Source organism: Mytilus edulis, chromosome 10 (genome assembly GCF_963676685.1).
Source record: "Mytilus edulis chromosome 10, xbMytEdul2.2, whole genome shotgun sequence".
Classification (NCBI taxonomy): domain Eukaryota; kingdom Metazoa; phylum Mollusca; class Bivalvia; order Mytilida; family Mytilidae; genus Mytilus; species Mytilus edulis.
The window spans coordinates 80,772,604-80,790,878 of NC_092353.1; the positions used below are offsets into that span (position 1 = coordinate 80,772,604).

An 18,275-nucleotide genomic window follows, 5' to 3' on the forward strand; every position below is an offset into this window, starting at 1 on the left:
GTTTGTTAGCTTGATTTACACCTTCTTAATAGATTTGAACGTCGATAAACCATTGCTGCATACATTGAATGAGATACAAGTTTCTACGGGTAGTTTTTATCTTTCTACTGTCTATTTCTTTATACATACAGTTGTTTTACATTTTTCTGAATCCCCATTTCTTTAAATCCCCATTTTTAGGTCTTCCAATAGCTTGACAACCTTATATATTGTATTGAAATATTGTTTGTCATGCAGCTCTACACGGCATATGTATTTTGTATCAACACACGCAAAAACAAATACACAAGATTTTGATTAAGTTCGAATATTCAAATAGTTTGATCTCGAGCATCACTGAAAAGATATTAATTGTCGAATGCAAATCTTGTGCAGTAACATTAGTATCGTTTGTGTTAATGAAAACAATCCATATAAAAGCAATCCTTTGCAAAAAGTAAAATAAAAAGTACTGAACTCCGAGGAAAATTCAAAGAAGTCCCTACTATAATGGCAAAATCAAAAGCTAAAACACATCTAACGAATGGACAACAACTGTCATATTCCTGACTTGGTATATACATCTTTTTATGTAGAAAATAGTGGACTATACCTGGTTTTAAAGCTAACTAAACCTCTAACTTGTATGACAGTCGTATTATATTCCATTATATTGACATCGACGTGTGAACAAAACAAACAGACATAATAGGTAAAAATGTTATCAAAATTAATCAATTATATTCTATTTATCACATGAAACGATCTGCAATCTTCAAGGCATGAATTTTACCAGTTTGACCACCCACTCCTCTACAGCCTATTAATAAATGTCCTTCATTGTCAATACACAATGCACTAGCTATTCCTATATTTAAGTTGACAAGAGACTGTAAAGCCAGAAGAATTCCCTTTGAATTCAAAACATGTAAAGCATTGTTAAGGTTGTCCAACAGAACGATATTATCTATTGGTGTTATAGCAATTGAATGCGGACAGAATACACCTAAACTAGGTGGTCCTCTGTATGAAAATTTCAAGCGCTCAGTTCTATTTACCGCAAGTAGCCTTCCCGTAAAGTCTAATGTGTCCAAATCAGCAACATACAAAACATTTTCCGAATCAGTTCTGATGAATGAAGGATAAGAAAACATTTTTCTTCCTTTGGTATCCGTTTCTAAATTAATTGGGCGTTGATAGTCACTACCAAATATTGCAATTCGTCGCACGGACAAATCACTTACTGGAAATGCTGGTCCTTGTTCTCGTAAACCCATCACCAATTCGTTATAATTGTTAACATGTAAAGTAGTTATTTGCATAGGGTTAGGGTCCATGACAGTTCTAATTTCATCTGAATATGAAATCATACGAATAGGACTTTCCTTTGCAGAAGATATGTTAGTAAAAATTACTTCGTCATTCATGTTCAAGGTAAAGTTAAACATTGGAAGTGGATAACTTTTTAGTACCTTAAATGATGGTTTCAGTATCTTCCCTTTGATAAATACGCATTCCGTTAGTTTAACGTTGTAGAGAATGTAAACAATATCATCACTTGAACATGCTAAGTAAGAAACTGTCGGTACGGAAGTAGTATAAGAATTGAGAACCGAATTAATTATTTCAGATGGCACTTCGTTCGAATCCACAAGAGTATCCTGAGTATCATTAATGGTAGCTACTTCGTGGCCTTGAGAACATTTCAATTTTCCATGAACTTTTTCTTTGCAGGCCCTACACATAAATACATCGAATTCCTCATTCCATTTAGCCCCTGGTCCGTTACAAACATGACAAGAAACGGGTACTTGTGCTTTTCTCATACTGTCGGATTTGATAGATTTTTTCATGGGCATTTAGGTGATAATCGCATGTTAAATAATTTTCAAATTTATAAAACTCTTTTTCAATCATCACATCCTTGTGAAACTGGAAAATTTTCTTGAACAAAAAATAGTATTTAGTTTTGACAAAAGCTACGATCTTTATCAAAAATCTTAGAAATCAGGAACCAGGAAAATATATCGTCCATAATGAAACTGTACATTACTGTTATTCGTTATAAGTGGGAGGTTAAGCTAGCTATAAAACCAGGTTTTACCCACAATTTTCATCGGAATCCCAGAATTTGGCAGTTGTTTTCACTTGTTCAGTTGATCGACAGCGTTTGATTCTGTGAATTTCACTCATACATTTGCGTGGGAGTTTGATATTTTTATTATATATATTTTTACTTTATCAATCTATATGAAACATTACAAAAATACATGTATGAGGAAATTTACAAAATTTCATCACACAACTATACTTAATTGATTAGTTAAAATTAGTAATTTTATCTTTAAATGTCAATCAAAGGAAACCGGAAAATTTGTCAAATGAATCGAATGTAAATGAAGATTTTATTATAAGAATACCCAACATATGTTTTTGTGATAATTTAATCACAAACTGGAAAACCAAATACAATGTACATGTATCTGTTTTAAAAATATTGCAGCAGTTCTCTAAATGATTTTATTCTTTATAGTATTATACAATGTTATATCGGAATCAATTGAGGATGAACAGAAAATAATTATGCATTGCCCTAAAATGCTGTAATGAAGAATTAATAATTGAAAATTACTAGTTTGGATGTAACATTTATAATCTAGTATTTAGTTACCAATCTGTGTAACATGAACACTAATGAATTACTTGAAATTACTTCAACAGATACACAAATCGTACATGTAAAATTAATTACTGAACTGAGATGTACAAACAAGCTTACATTTTAATTCTGAGTTGAACCAACAATGTCCGTGTATTTGTTTCACAGTGTAAAATTTTTTAAAAAATTGTCAAATCCTACTTGAATTTATAATGAGTTTTATCATATACTAAAAAATAGCGTTTCATTTATACATATTTCCATATTATCAAAATGTTGTTTACCGAAACATATAGCTATTGAAGTAATTTGGACACAAAATTGTTGCATTGTTGGAAATCGCTAAACAAAATGAACAGATTTGTATTCTAAGACAATAACTTCAATGGGTATTACCAGCCCAGTAGTCAACACTTCTGTGTTGACATGGGTTATCATTGATATAGTCATACTTATAAATTAACTGTTTACAATACGTTGATTTTTTTTTAAATACTGAGGCTTTTCAACCTCAGGAATTGATTACCTATCAGATCTTAGCAGAATTTGGCAAAACATTTAGGAACGTTTGGTCCTCAATGCTTTTCAACTTCGTAGTTTATTTTGACTTTTTAACTTTCTTGATAAGAGCGTCACTGATGATTCTTTTGTGGACGAAACGCGCGTGTGGCACATGTACACATATCTATTGTTAAAGTCAGCATGTCAAATTTCAGATTTGTTTTGGTTATTTGTTTTGCTGTGTTGCAAATTCATCATGTCATTGATACATAAACACTGGATCTCTTGATTCGACAAGGAGAGGAAACACGACTCCTTCAGAATTAAATTATGAACCACTTTGTTGAAATACCCATATTTTTAGCAGTGCTATCAAACTATCAATGTGTTATATCTACAAATAATGGCGTGTAACCTTTAAAAGCAAATGAGAAAAACATTTACTTCATCGAACAATAAAAGAGGACGACAGATACCAGATGGACAGTCAAGCTCATAGATTGAAAATAAACTAACAACGCCATGGCTTAAAATAAAAAGACAAACAGAGAAATAATACTACAAAAGACAAAACATAGAAAATTAAAGACTAAAGACTAATCAACCAGAACCCCATTTAAACCTAGGGGTGATCTAAGGTGCTCCGGAAGGGTCAGTATGCTGGAGTTAATAGCAACTTATATGGTTAATTTTTCTCCAGATTCTCGTCTTTTCTATGGGACCAACTCAATCTATGTACACCCCAATTCCGACTTTTTCAAATTTCATATTAGTCGATGTTCCGTCAAACAGTTATACAAAACAAGATGCTCAAAGAAGCGAGATCATTTTATTTCACATACAGGTATCTATCTATACTACTAAAGGAAGAGACCACTTTCATTACGCTGCAACTCCTCTGAAAACATACAAAATTGGACATATTTGTGATATGACGCATAAAATGTAGTGTTTTTTACTTCCATAAATATGTCTTTGAAACAAACCCTTTTTTTTCCTTTGAAAACGCCAATTTTTGAGAAAATATCAAATTCGGAGACCGATATCGATCCTCATCTTATACGATTTCGCTCATGCTTAGACGACGTACTGCCCGCGAAATTTAAAAACTCTGTGTGTTAACACTTCCCCAATTGTGATTTCGCGGGCATCTTCTAGTATTGATTATGTTTTATTCATTAACAATCCCAAAATTTCCTGATTGAATCCATTATCATTTCTTTCTGAACTAGAAATCAAACAAATTACAATTTCTTCTGCCCGATTTTCTATACATTATATAAACCTTTAATTTGACAACATCAGTCATCTCAGTATCAGAAGCTATGACAAATGAGACCAGGTAAATATTTAAATTTAAAATTTTACTCACCTAAGCAGCAATATATCAACTTCGCCCGCGTATGAGGTTTACATTTCTCATACAACATTGAAGAACTTGCAGCTGCTACTCAGACTTTGTAAAACGTCATCGGTGTCTGAACGCAAAATTTATGAGCAAGGGCTTTGTCAAAGAACGTCTCGTGTTTTTTTCTTCAAAAAGTTCATCGAAAAGTACCAAGACTGTGTGGATCAATATTCAGTTTCTACGTCACAATTATATAAAAGAGAATAACAAAAATAACAATATCAAAGGAAAATTCAAAAATGGAAGATAATTATCAAATGGCGAATCCAAAAGCTCAAACACATCAAACGAATGGAAAACAACTGTCCTATTCCTAAACATAAACTGTTATCACAGAGATATGTCTCGCCTTTTTGTAATTTTCATATTGCAAATGTTGAAATCAAAATAGCAATACTTTAACATCTTACACAAGTTATGCAAATATTCTCCAAGTCAATGAAACATGACTAAGTTACATGGCTAAACAATCTCCAATCAACATTGGCCTACCACTAATGGTTCCCCTTGAAATGACCTAATCACATACTAATACATGATAACTAAGAAAAATATCAAAGTCAATAGACCATGACTAAGGGGGCGGAGCCAAATCATCTCCATGGAAATGAGATATGCCAATGCTTATACAACTGCATACCAAATATCATTGACCTACCAGAGTACCACTTGTGGTTCCCCATTAACTGACCTAATCACAAACTAATACATGTATTAAAAATAAGCAAAAGTTTCCAAGTCAATAGACCATGACTAAGGGGGCGGAGACAAATTATCTCCATGGAAATGAGATATGCCAATGCTTATACAACTGCATACCAAATATCATTGACCTATCACTTGTGGTTCTCCATAAACTGACCTAATCACAAACTAATACATATAGAATAATCAACAGTTTCTAAGTCAATAGACCATGACTGAGGGAGCAGGGCCAAATAATCTCCATGGAAATGAGATGTGCCAATACTTATGCAACTGCATACCAAATATGAGTGACCTACCACTTGTGGTTCACCATAAACTATACCTAATCACAAACTAATACATTATTGACGCCGTCGCCGCCGCCAACGCCGGAAACAGCATACATGTACCTATGTCTTGCTTTTTGACTCTGTCAAGGCGAGACAAAAACGTATTTCAAGGGGTTCTTTGATATGCTGAATCTAACCATGTATTTAGATTTTGGATTTTGGGCCCTGTTATATAAAAGGTCCACATAGAGGTTCACAGGGTCCACAACTAACCCTGATTGATTTCATCAAATTATTAATTCTTGGGGTTCTTTGTATGCTGAATCTTATCATGTATTTAAATTTAGGATTTTGTTCCCTGTTATATTAAAGGTCCACATAGAGGTTTACAGGGTCCACAACTAACCTTGATTGATTTCATCAAATTATTAATTATTGGGGTTCTTTGTATGATGAATCTTATCATGTATTTAGATTTTTTAGATAGGTAAATGCCCAATTTCAAAGTTCAGATTTTAGACAACATTCATTCTGTGTAGGAAGCCTATTATGTGTCAAATATTTAATTACAATCCTTATTCATTTATTTCCCCGAGGGTATCACCAGTCCAGTAGTCAGCACTTCTGTGTTGACTTGAGTTATCATTGATATGTTCATTTTTATAAATTAGCTGTTAACAAAACTTTGAATTTTTGAAATATTAAGACTTTTCTACCGCAGGAAGAGATTACCTTAGCTGTACGGTGTCTTCAACCTATGCCAACATTTGATAAAAAAAATATATTCAACCTATGCCTGCAAACAAAATAAAATAGGCGTTGTTATAACAATTATTAATTAATAAAAGGTCAAATACAGTCAGTATATTTAAGCATTAAATATTACTCTTTAAAAGTTCATAAACAAAAATAAAGTACTTGCAGAATTGAGTTGAAATTAATATTAAATTAATTTAAAATTGGACTAAATTTTTAAAAGTTACACACTTAAATATAACAATACTTTAGAAAAAAGAGACAAAAAGCTATTTCATTTGTGCAAATTTTTAATTTTTGTTCATTATTTTGTTGTATTTAATATGAAACATACTTCAAAAGAAGTTTTTTTTATAAATCAAATTAATTTTGCAATATAAAATTTTAAATTAATATAAAAAAATAAGATTTTTTGGTTCATTTTTAGGTAGTAACTTTCCAGTGGGACAGTGCACCATTTATTTACTAATAAAACATCTGGTTGCATATGATTTTAGTTTTTAAAAAATCAAGTTCTCAATGTTTGTTTTTATTCATTATATTGACTCCTGAGATAGTTTTGTGAACTGGCCCCAGACACTCAAGGATAACAACTTGACACCAGGGCCTTGTTCAAGATCGTAGCTGCTACGTAGTGCTATGTAGATTTTGACTATTGAACATGTAGCTATAGAATAGCTGCTACTGTGAAAGTACTTTAATTCGTGGGTATCAATTTTCGTGGTTTCAGCAATATTTACATGTTCGTGGGTTTTAAAATTCGTGGATTTAAGAATTCTAGAAAAAAAAAATGAATAATTGATCAAAAGCCTTTAGAAACGAAGGTTACAATTAGTCTTGATTGAAGGAAATTGCAAAGTAAACATTGACCCGTATAAATCGTAGTGTCAACATAAATGAATCCAAGATAAAGTGATCAATAGATTAAAGACCATCAACTGTGTAAATTAGGCCATAAACATGTCACTTAGAGAAAACAGTAATATAAACAAATGCCATAAACGTATCTTGAATTGTAAAATAATTCTTATCAAAATCAAGCCCAGCATGAAATTATTATTTCTCTTATGTACGAGAACTCTGAGGATATAAAATTAACACTTTATCATATTAGCATATCAATACCGGAAATCTGACTTTCATCGATCAAAAATATTTTTAATGAGAATTAAAAGATGAAAAATTGTACAGTTTAGGTTATTAAAGATGAAATGGATATTATCCTGCATTCTGTTGAAATTAATAGTGCGTTTGCCTTGTGACTGCTATTATAGTATTCTCAAATTTGGCGTTAGTCATATATTATCTAGATCATAACAATAGTCAAACGTACATAGGAATCTCCATGTCTTGATTTGGACAAGTCAATGATTGTTTTATTTCGTTGGACACTTAAATTCGTGGATAAAGTCATCCACGAAAACCACGAAAATTGGCTCCCCACGAATAAAAATACTTTCACAGTATATAGATATTGATAGCAGCTACGTAGCCGCTACGTAGCTGCTACGATATTGAACTCAACACAGTTGATTGTGCAGATGCACCATCGTATCTTAAAGTGTGACTTTTTGTCTTATTATCTGAATGTGTTGGAATTCATAGGGAACATTTTAAAAATAGATATTTTACATGAGTCAGTATTTAAGAAATGCACGACTTTCAATTGTGTCGTATGTCATTGTATTGGATGGAATCTATTTTATATAAAATTTAATATTTTTATCATATATTTTTATATTATTCATGAGAATGACACTGATAGATATTTATCATGACTAGATGATTGTTCCTTAAATAAAAATTCACAAAACACCTTTTTTCCCCTATTATTTCATTAAATCAATTTCAAACTAATTCCTTTATGAAATAGAGATCCTCGACACACACAATTACCTACATTTTCATTTTCACTAGTACTTGTAAAAGAAATTGTATAATTGAGTATACTCTAACGCTAGCTTTAAACTTGTTGTAGATTGATTAGCCCCTAATTAATTTATGTTTTTTTATAACACTTAATCCGTAACAAATTATTCAACCTATGCCAACATTTTTTCACATAATTTTATACCTAAATTTTAAAATGTTGGCATAGGTTGAATGAACCTGTACTTGGCAAAACTTTTAGGAAATTTTGGTCCTTAATGCTCTTCAACTTCATACTTCATTTGGCCTTTTCAACATTTTTTATTTCAGCGTCACTGATGAGTCTGGTAGACGAAACGCGCGTGTGGCGTAAATATAAAATTTTAATCCTGGTATCTATGATATGAGTTTATTTAGAACTGTATCAATCTTGAAAGTACTGTCCAAACTTACCCCAATTGTTCAGGTTTCTACCTTTGCGGCGGTCGTATAAAGCTGCGCCCCGCATCAGTGTTTGATACAGGTTAACTGTCACTTTGCCTAGAACCATAAAGAAAAAAAAACCAAAGAACTTTTTTGTCATAAACACTGTCAAACATCCAATTTGAAACAAACTATCAACACTGATCTGTTTCCACACTTGAATCTATTACAATATATATCAAATGAAATTATATTGTATAATGTTTCTTGTTTTTTTGCTTATTTTGTGTATGTAACTAATTATAACTGTTGCTAGATTATCATGCACAGCAAAAAAAACACCACTAAGATCATTTAACAAATGGTAAAATAACAACAAAATACGAACTCCGAGGAAAATTCTAAACGGAAAGTCATTCGAATGACTCAAATGAATAAACCAAAATTTCAAATACACCAAACGAACAGAAAACAACTACTAGTATATCATATTCCAGACTTGGTACAGACATTTCCTTATGTATAAAATGGTGTATTTTTAGCTAGCTTAACCTTTCAATTGTATGGCAGTCACATAGAATTCCATTTTATGACAATAATGTGTGACCAAAACAAAAGACTAAAATAGGTAAAGATGTCAAAAATGGGGAAACAGCAATAAACATCATCCATCTGATGAGTTGAGCCCTTCTTTGACTGATTCTCATGATGTACTGTTACACCAATGTATTAGGTAAGGGGAGGGTTGAGCGCCAAACAAACATGTTTAACCCCGCCATATTCTTTATGCGCATGTCCAAAGTCAGGAGCCTGTAGTTCAGTAGTTGTCGCTGGTTCATATCTGTCATATCTGTTTTTCGTTAAAAAAAAATGTTTTAAATAATGCCGTTCGTTTTCTTATTTGAATTGTTTCATATGTTGCATGACTGAGCTTTTTAAAGCCGACTTTACAGTATGGTTTTTTATCACTGTTGAAGGCCGTACGGTTTACTATAATTGCTTTCATTTGAGATTTGGTGGATAGTTAATAAAATTAAGAATGGAACTGGGGAATGTGCCAAAGAGACAACAACCCGACCATAGAACAGACAACAGCAGAAGGTCACCAATAGTTATTCAATGCAGCGAGAAACTCCCGCATCTGGAGGCGTCCTTCAGCAATTGCCAGTAAGCAATTGTCTTACTGGCAATCCTACAACATCTCCTTATTTTTTCTATTGATGTATAATCTTTATCACTATAAACACATCTTCGCTACCCTTGATACAAGGGTTACGATCCTCTGGAGGGGGGGACTGGATCGAAGCCCATATCACAAACAATTTTGTCAATGAAGAAAAACAAAATAGCGTATAGATACTCTATTAGAGAAAGCACATAAGCAGAATGCAAAATATGGCAGTAGCACAAAAACAACATTGCAGGATGTATAAATATCGATCCACGCCAAATAATATACTAGTAACCAAACATGGACTCAACACTAAACGTTAAAAATAACCAAAGACAAATTAAAAAAGAACACTATAAAACGAGATTAAGATGTTAAACAACGTCAGTATCTAGAAACTATACTTCGAGACCACCATGTATGATTGGTGAATAAAAAGAGACAAAGTTACTTATAATAACAGACGAGTAAACTAATTTTGAAATGAACCCGTCTGCTATCTTCATGACATGCATTTTTCCATTTTCATGATCCTTTCCTCTACATCCGATTAGCAAAAATCCCTCATTGTCAATGCACATTGCATCGGATGTTTCAATACTGAAATCGTTAGAAACTGAAACGCAAGAAAAATTCCCTTTTGATTCAAAACATGTAAAGCACTGTTTAGATAATCCATAGTATTATGGTATCTTTTGGTGTAACGTCCACTGCAGACGGTCGGATTTGTTCGTAACTAGACGGTGCACTGTATGAAAATTTCAAACGTCCAGTTTTGTCTATCGCTAGTAGCTTTCCAACTAAGGTCTGATTCTCCGAATCAACTACATATATAACGTTTTTCGAATCCGTATGGATACGTGCAGGGTAGGAAAACAACTTTCTCCACTTAGTCTCATGTTCAAGAGTAACTTTTCGTCGATAGTCACTACCAAATTTCACACTTTGACGCACAGAAAACTCGTGTACTTGAAAAGGTGGACCTTGTTCTCGTAAACCACATATTTATTCATTAACTCAGTTTACATGTAAGGCAAGAACTCGCATCGGTTTGGGGTCTAAAACTGTTTTGATTTCACATGAAGAAATCAAACGAACGGGATTTTCTTCTTCATGCGATAAATTAGTAAACAGTACATCGTTGTTTCGGTTCAATGTAAAGTCAAACATTGGTAGAGTATGGGTATCCAGTATCCTAATTGGTGCGTTCAGTAATTTTCCCTTTATTAGTATGGTTTCCGGTCGGCTTTGGTAGAGAATGTATACAACATCATCATTTGAGCATAACAAAACAGAAATTTTTGACACGGAAGTAGTGTACGATTCAATATAGCTGTTACTACCTCGGATTCCATCTTGTTGGAAGCAGACGTATCACTTGAAATATCATAAATTGAAACTAATTCGTGTGTTTCGTGAATTTTCTCTTTGCATGAACTTCATATAAAAACCTCACACCCTTCACATTTCCATTTGGCCCCTAGTCCGCCGCAAAAGTGACAAAAAATTGGTACTTGTGCCTTTCCAATACTGACTGATTTGGCCATTTTAGCCATCGTAAATAGGATGGATATGTAGGTTTGTTATCTTTTCACTTCCTAATACTAGTATAAGGATATGAATCATTGAATGTATACAACTTTACAATGTAAAATGTTTTTCTGTAACAAGTCAGGAATTTGACAGTTGTTATCTTTTTGTTTGATGTGTTTGAGCTTTTTATCTTTTTTATATTTTTCCACTAGATTAGAGACTTTCCGTTTTGAATTTTCATCGGAGTTCAGTATTATTGTGATTTAACTTTTTCCTTGGTTTACTTTGAAATAAATTTTGAGTTTCGATGTCCGAAAACTCTTATGACTTTGTATTAATCAACTCAGGAATTTTGTGATTACTTTGCTAACGTCTTGTCTTGTCATTTAGTAAATCCGTACTATATAGGATCACCTCCATTAAACGGAGTATGCTATAAGTTACAATTGTTCTATTTGATAATGTTTTTTGTTTACGAACAATATTTTACAGAGGGGTGGCTGCCTTTAATCACTTTCCTTGCTACTGGTATTTTTGCAACGAAAAACACAATCTACGGTTATGGTGTTCTAGCAGATTAAGTTTACAGTTACAACAAAAACCACAGAATACTAGTATAGCACTCGGGTTCTATACACATAGTGAATAAACTGTTGTATCGTACTTTAATAATGGAACATTTGGCACACACAGAAATGATAAAAAGATTTTGATATTCTAGCAAGTTGTCAAAGTAATTACAACTTATGAGAACGTGCTCAAGTGTTTCTGTCTCTTCATTTTGTTTAGGAATAGAACAGTTGTTTCCATTCATTTGATGTGTTTGAGGAGTTCCAATGACATATTGATCGAGACCAATATAATCTATCCTTTTATACTGAGCTGCAAGGTCTGTTATATAGCGTTTCCAGTAAGTGTCTTTGGCCTTAGACAGGAGTTTTTCCAGTTGGATTGTCAAATTAATCAGTGCCAGATGGTAATTCATTGACCATTGCCAGTAGGTGACTTATTATTGAAAACCAGCTGCTGTCGTCAATACCTTTTGTGCATTATTATCTTTCTACTTTTTTTTATTGAATTCTCTGATCTGCATATAGAAGCATCCATAAACATCTCATAGGCTCTCTTGTAAATGCTGCTTTCTAAAGGACTTGTTCCGGTTAGGATGTATGTTGCTGGATCTAGCGTTTTACTTAGTATTGAAAGTACTTGATTCAAGTTCTTTCTATAGAATGTTTCTTTATAGATGTTTCTAATGCATGCAGCTAGTTCCTGTTTTGTAGAAGGATTTCTAAACCATATGAAAGAATTGGAAATTCATATACATGTAGTAGGTGGCGACAATCGGGTTAAATCAAGTTTTACCATGGAGCCCTGTTCCCATCAGACTATACGGTGTGTGCCTAGCCTTTTCAATGTTCGACTGCATGTGACTGGATATTGTTTTATTTCTATTCTGGCTATGGGTTATGCCAAAATGTACACATGTTTCTGGTTGTGGTAATGTATTATTTCCCAATATAAGTTGTTGACAATCTTTATCTTTACTATTCATTGAGATGACAGCACATTTCGTTGGCTTGCGCTTATAATTTTCTTGTTCGGTGTAATTTCAACTCTTTCTGGAACTATTTTGAGATCTTCTGGTTTATTGGTTAGTGGAGAGACATCGCTTGTACATGGTGTTGATGCATAGAGGGTGGTTCCTATATTTGAACCTATACCAGATTATTCAGCTGTAAATCCAAATGCGTCTGATGAATTCTTTCCTTTCAGTTACTAGTAATCATTCAATAGTCTCTCACTTCTTCTGTACTTAAAATTAATTCTTGATCATCGTTTTTGCTTAGATCTAAATATGTATCAGTTTTGTATGTAACTTCCCTGTCAGTTGGAGTGGCCAGACTTTCAAAATGTTCTTTCCAATCATTGATGATATTCACTGGTATGTAACATTTGTTGTCTCCAACTATAAGCTAATCAAACTGTACCTGATGTTTCATTCTCTGAGCATTTACTAGTTTGTAGAGGGTTTTACTCACATAGGATTTGTCATTTTTGATTTTTTTCCAAGTTCTATTTTCTATGTCTAGCAATCTCGTCTCCAACACTCCTTAGTTCTTTGTTGTTGTAGTTTTATCGTCTTTTAATTAACCGTCTTGCCATTCTATTTCCAACCAAATAGGACATTTTTGTATTTATTAGAGCTAGCTAAATTTCATGATTCCAAATGTGACAATGTGCTGGTTTACACCTTGGTGCAACTACCAGTCCGGCCTCTACAAGTATGCTAATAAATTTTTCTGTGTAACAGTTAGTTGCTTATAGGTGTTACTGTAAAACTTTACCTATAGCTCAACCTGTTTTTAAAATTGACAATACAATAGGGACATTTAAATTGACCAGTTGGTATTGTTAGATTTAAATATACCTTGATGCTACCTGTAAAAAAATTTATTCACCTAACCCAAAGTTTCAGCATGCTTTTTTCCTGAACTTTATCTTACTTAGGATTATTCTATTGAGAGATTTTTATTTTACTGTCATTCAAAATATTAGGAGTTATCAAGCCAAACAAGAATGACTATATCATATATGTTATTTTCTTGCAGTTTATTTAAAATTGCATGGCCTAAAATGCACTACATTTCATCTTAGTGTTTGCATAGCCACTACTAGCAGTGTTTAATACCCTAAATAATCCAGTCGTAATATTTCACTCACTTTATGAAACATCAAAATCATATTTGAATAAACAATTTCATTTATTTTTTTACACTGATATTTGACATTTCATCCAGAATTCCAAAGTTTTTATTCATTTTTCACTACTTCACTAGATTTTTTTCTAAATCCATAGTATAAATTCTGATTAACTTCCCATGATATACATCCTAATTTAACAGGTGCAGAATCTATACATAATTCAGAATCTTGTAAAAAAAAATTATCATTTCCATTACTATATTCCAAATAGTTATCCTCACTTTACAAATATTTTGTAATATTTTATTTATATTTTTACTATATATCACTTGATTTTTCTATATCCACAGTAAACATTTTATTTCATTTCCTATTATAAATTTCCAAATCAAACAATATTTGATCCAGAATTCTATAATGACTATTTCCAATTTCACATTCACTTAAAACATTTCCCCGCGTTAGGAATATTTTAGAATATTTTACTTTCATTTTTCACTTTATCACTAGATTAGACTATATCCACTGCATTGATTCAACATTTTATTTCATTTCCAAGATCCCATTTAAATGGTAAATCATCTTAAGTTTGTAATAGATCCCAAATTAATAATGAATGTTTTTAAAATCACATTTAAAGCCACAGAAACATGTTGGATGAACTCACACTATATCTCCTACTTGAATTCCAGTTTTGAAATTTTTTAATCTTTAACATAACTTAATCCCATCGTATGAAAATTGGAATTTCCTTGAGCAAACACAGCATTTTATGCACAAAAGTCCCACTAATATTATAATAGATTTCAAAGAAAAAACACAGCAAGGTATACTCCAAGCTTATTTTCGAATTTTACATGTACAACATCATATGTAAGCCCACAAAACAGTTTGAATGAATTATTTCCTCCTTGATGTCCTTCATGACAATAAAATCTTGAAAAAAACACATCACATTTTAAGAAGCAAAATTGCTATAAAAAATCTAAGAAGTGAATTCAAATAAAATAAATCCAATATTGTATGCACAATGACACCAAAAGATTTCAAACATTGCAAATAATAATCCAAAATGAGAATCTTGAAGGGACATGTGAAGAAATGAACAACATATCCATCTGAAAATTTAAACTGTAAACACCTGAACAGTTATTCTTGTTTCACTGGCAGCTGGACAATACTATATATAAGGGTTAGAATTTTAAAGAAGCATTTAGTGTGTAAAAACAGTTTAATTTTCAAACATAGTAATTCATATATAATTTAATCTTTTACTGATTTAGAATTTTAGGTAAAAATAGATAAATTATATATATCAGGGATTTAAAACAATGAAAACCAAAACTATTTTCTTCCCTATCAATTTTTTAATAGAATAATCCTAGGTAAGAAAAAGTTCCGGAAAAAAGCATGCTGAAACTTTGGGTTAGGTGAATAAAAATCTTTACAGGTAGCATCAAGGTAGATTTAAATCTAACAATACCAACTGGTCAATTTAAATGTCCCTATTGTGTTGTCAATTTTAAAAACAGGTTGAGCTATAGGTAAAGTTTTACAGTAACACCTATAAGCAACTCACTGTAATAAAGTCAGTAATCTCTTCTAAGTTTAGCAATTGAAGTCTCTTATTTAAATATTGCTGGTAGTCATGTATGTCAATCTTTTCCCTGTTGATTTTATTTCTATATTTTGTTGAAAAGATTCTTTGAGTCTGATGATAGCTTGAAATTGTCCTATGATTGGATAATAACCAGAGGTATTGCCAGCAATTAAATCTAATTTAATTATCTTCAGATTATTACTTTGGCCTTGATCAAAAAGGAATATGTAATCTATGGAGGAGCATTCCTGACAATTGGAATTCCTTCCGATCGATTAACTTTAAGGACATCTCAAAGTAAAATAAAAAAACACAGATCAAACTGAAAAAAACCATTTTAATTTATTTTGACAAATTCACAATACATTTGTATTTGTTTATGACATCATCATATTTTAATAACAATTATATTACATATTAACAACATTTTATACAATCAAACTCCCACAAAATTCCTTGTGAAAGAAATATGAAGTGCTAATGTAATAAATATTCGTGTCCTGCCTTGTGGTGTAATGAAACATACTCTCAGTAAAAATTTTTTTACAAAATATGAATGAAATGAAATGAAATACACATAACTCAATGATTGCCTTGTACAAATATAAGACAGCATCATACAAGAAAGATCCAGAAATTGGTTTAAAGTGGTTGTGACCATAATACTTTTGCATACATGATAGAGTGAAAATTAAAAAATCTAGCTGAATGAGTGCACGTCAGCTGTGTTCCCAAGTCAATCCACCTGGCATGAAATACTGAAGATAAACATCATAGCATGTTGTGTTTGATATAATCTCATTTAACGATTGATGCTCAATACTGAATTGAATTTTAACTAAAATGGCCATTTGTGGTGCATTGATAAGACGTTAACTCAAGATTAGATTGTCAGTAAACTTGCTAAACTTACAACATTAAAACATACAATACTGTTCATTCTCCTAAAGTCTGATCAGTTTATTCCTAAAGTTAAATGCTGAAATGGCTGAAAAGTGAATGGGAAATATGATTTGACCTCAAAAAATACTTTTTTCCGAGTCTTTTGTTTGATCGGATGGATAGAACCCACGACTTCCACCTCGCTGCATCCAAATTAGGTACGCTCAATAAAAAGTTAGTTTTAAGCACTTACAAAATAGAATATAATCAAGACCCTGATAAATTTACCCCTTAATTCTTCTATCCTTCCCCCGTCTTAATTTTCTTCGAAATTCTCATGCATTGAATTCCCCAGGTAATCTACAGCCCTTCAAAATTTGTATCAGATTCTAAATAGCTAAATTGATATATTTTATTTATTTACAGGTGTAGGAATCCATTTCAAATTTCTTGACAAACTTACTATGTAATCAATCATGCATGGTCTAATTATCGCATGAAATATTCTGCTATGTTCACGACATGAATTTTTCCGTTTTTGCCATCTTTTCCACTACACCCGATTAGCATAACTCCCTCATTGTCAATGCATATTGCTTTGGTCAGTTCTATATTTAAATCTTGAAGAAACTGTAACGCAAGGAGAACTCCTTTTGGTGTCAACACATGTAAGGTATCGTAAAGTCTGTCTAGCAGTACGATGTTATCTTTTAGTGTAACAGCAACTGAATACGGCTTGATTTTATCTAAACTTGATACCCTCCGTATGAAAATTTCAAACGTCCAGTTCTGTCTACTGCAAGTAGCTTTCCTTCGAATTGTGTGTTCTCAATATCAATTACATACATAACATTTTGGGAATCGGTGCGGATACAACTAGGGTACTCAAACAGTTTTCTTCCATATGTATCATTTTCCAAAGTTATTTTTCGTCGGTAGTCACTGCCAAATATTACAATTTGATGAACGGAAAAATCATGTACTGGAAAAGGTGGACCCTGTTCTCGTAAACCACATATCAATATTCACTATCTCTGTTGACATGCAATGCTAGCAATCGCATTGGTTTGGGATCCAATACGTTAGTGATTCCACCCGACGAAATCATGCGAACAGGACTTTCTTCTTCACTCGATAAATTTGTAAAAAGTACTTCGTCTTTCTTGTATAGTGTAAAGTCAAACATTGGTAGAGAATGGCTTTCTAGTATCCTAATTGATGCTTTCAGTAGTTTCCCTTTAAAAAATTTGTGTTCCGCTGACATTGTGTTGTAGAGAATGTATACTAAATCATCATTTGAGCATAACAAACACGAAACTTCTGGTACAGAAGTTGTATATGAATTGAAAACCGAAGTAACTACCACAGATGCAACTTCGTTCGAAGTAGGCGTATCTTTTGAAGTATCATGAATCGAAACTACTTCATGGCTTTGAGAAGACTTCAATTTTCCGTGAACTTTTTCTTTGCAGGAACTACACATATAAACATCGCATTCATCGCATTTCCATTTGGTTCCCAGTCCGCTACAAAAATGACAAGAAACTGGTACTTGTGCCTTTCCAATACTGACTGATTTGACCGATTTAGCCATCGTAAAAATTGTTGATATGTAGGTTTGTTATGTTTTTACTTCCTTGTTCCCATGGTAGATCTTAGAATATGGGTCACTGAACTTATATCACTTTAAAGTGTATAATATCTTTCAACGTTTACTTTGATACATTTTTTTTGTAATCAGAAAATTCTTATGACTCATGTGCAAGAATAAGAACATGAATACGAATTTTATTAGTTTAAAATCATGCCAA

The 18,275-nt window shown here is 32.3% G+C and overlaps 1 protein-coding gene across 1 annotated transcript; it reads right to left on the reverse strand.

The window, feature by feature from the left end:
• Positions 1-731: 731 nt before the first annotated feature.
• On the reverse strand, positions 732-1,900 carry LOC139493034 (uncharacterized). The gene has a single exon (XM_071281175.1). The coding sequence runs from the start codon at positions 1,836-1,838 to the stop codon at positions 732-734; it is 1,107 nt and encodes a 368-aa protein (XP_071137276.1). The 5' UTR covers positions 1,839-1,900.
• Between the last annotated feature and the right edge of the window lie 16,375 nt (positions 1,901-18,275).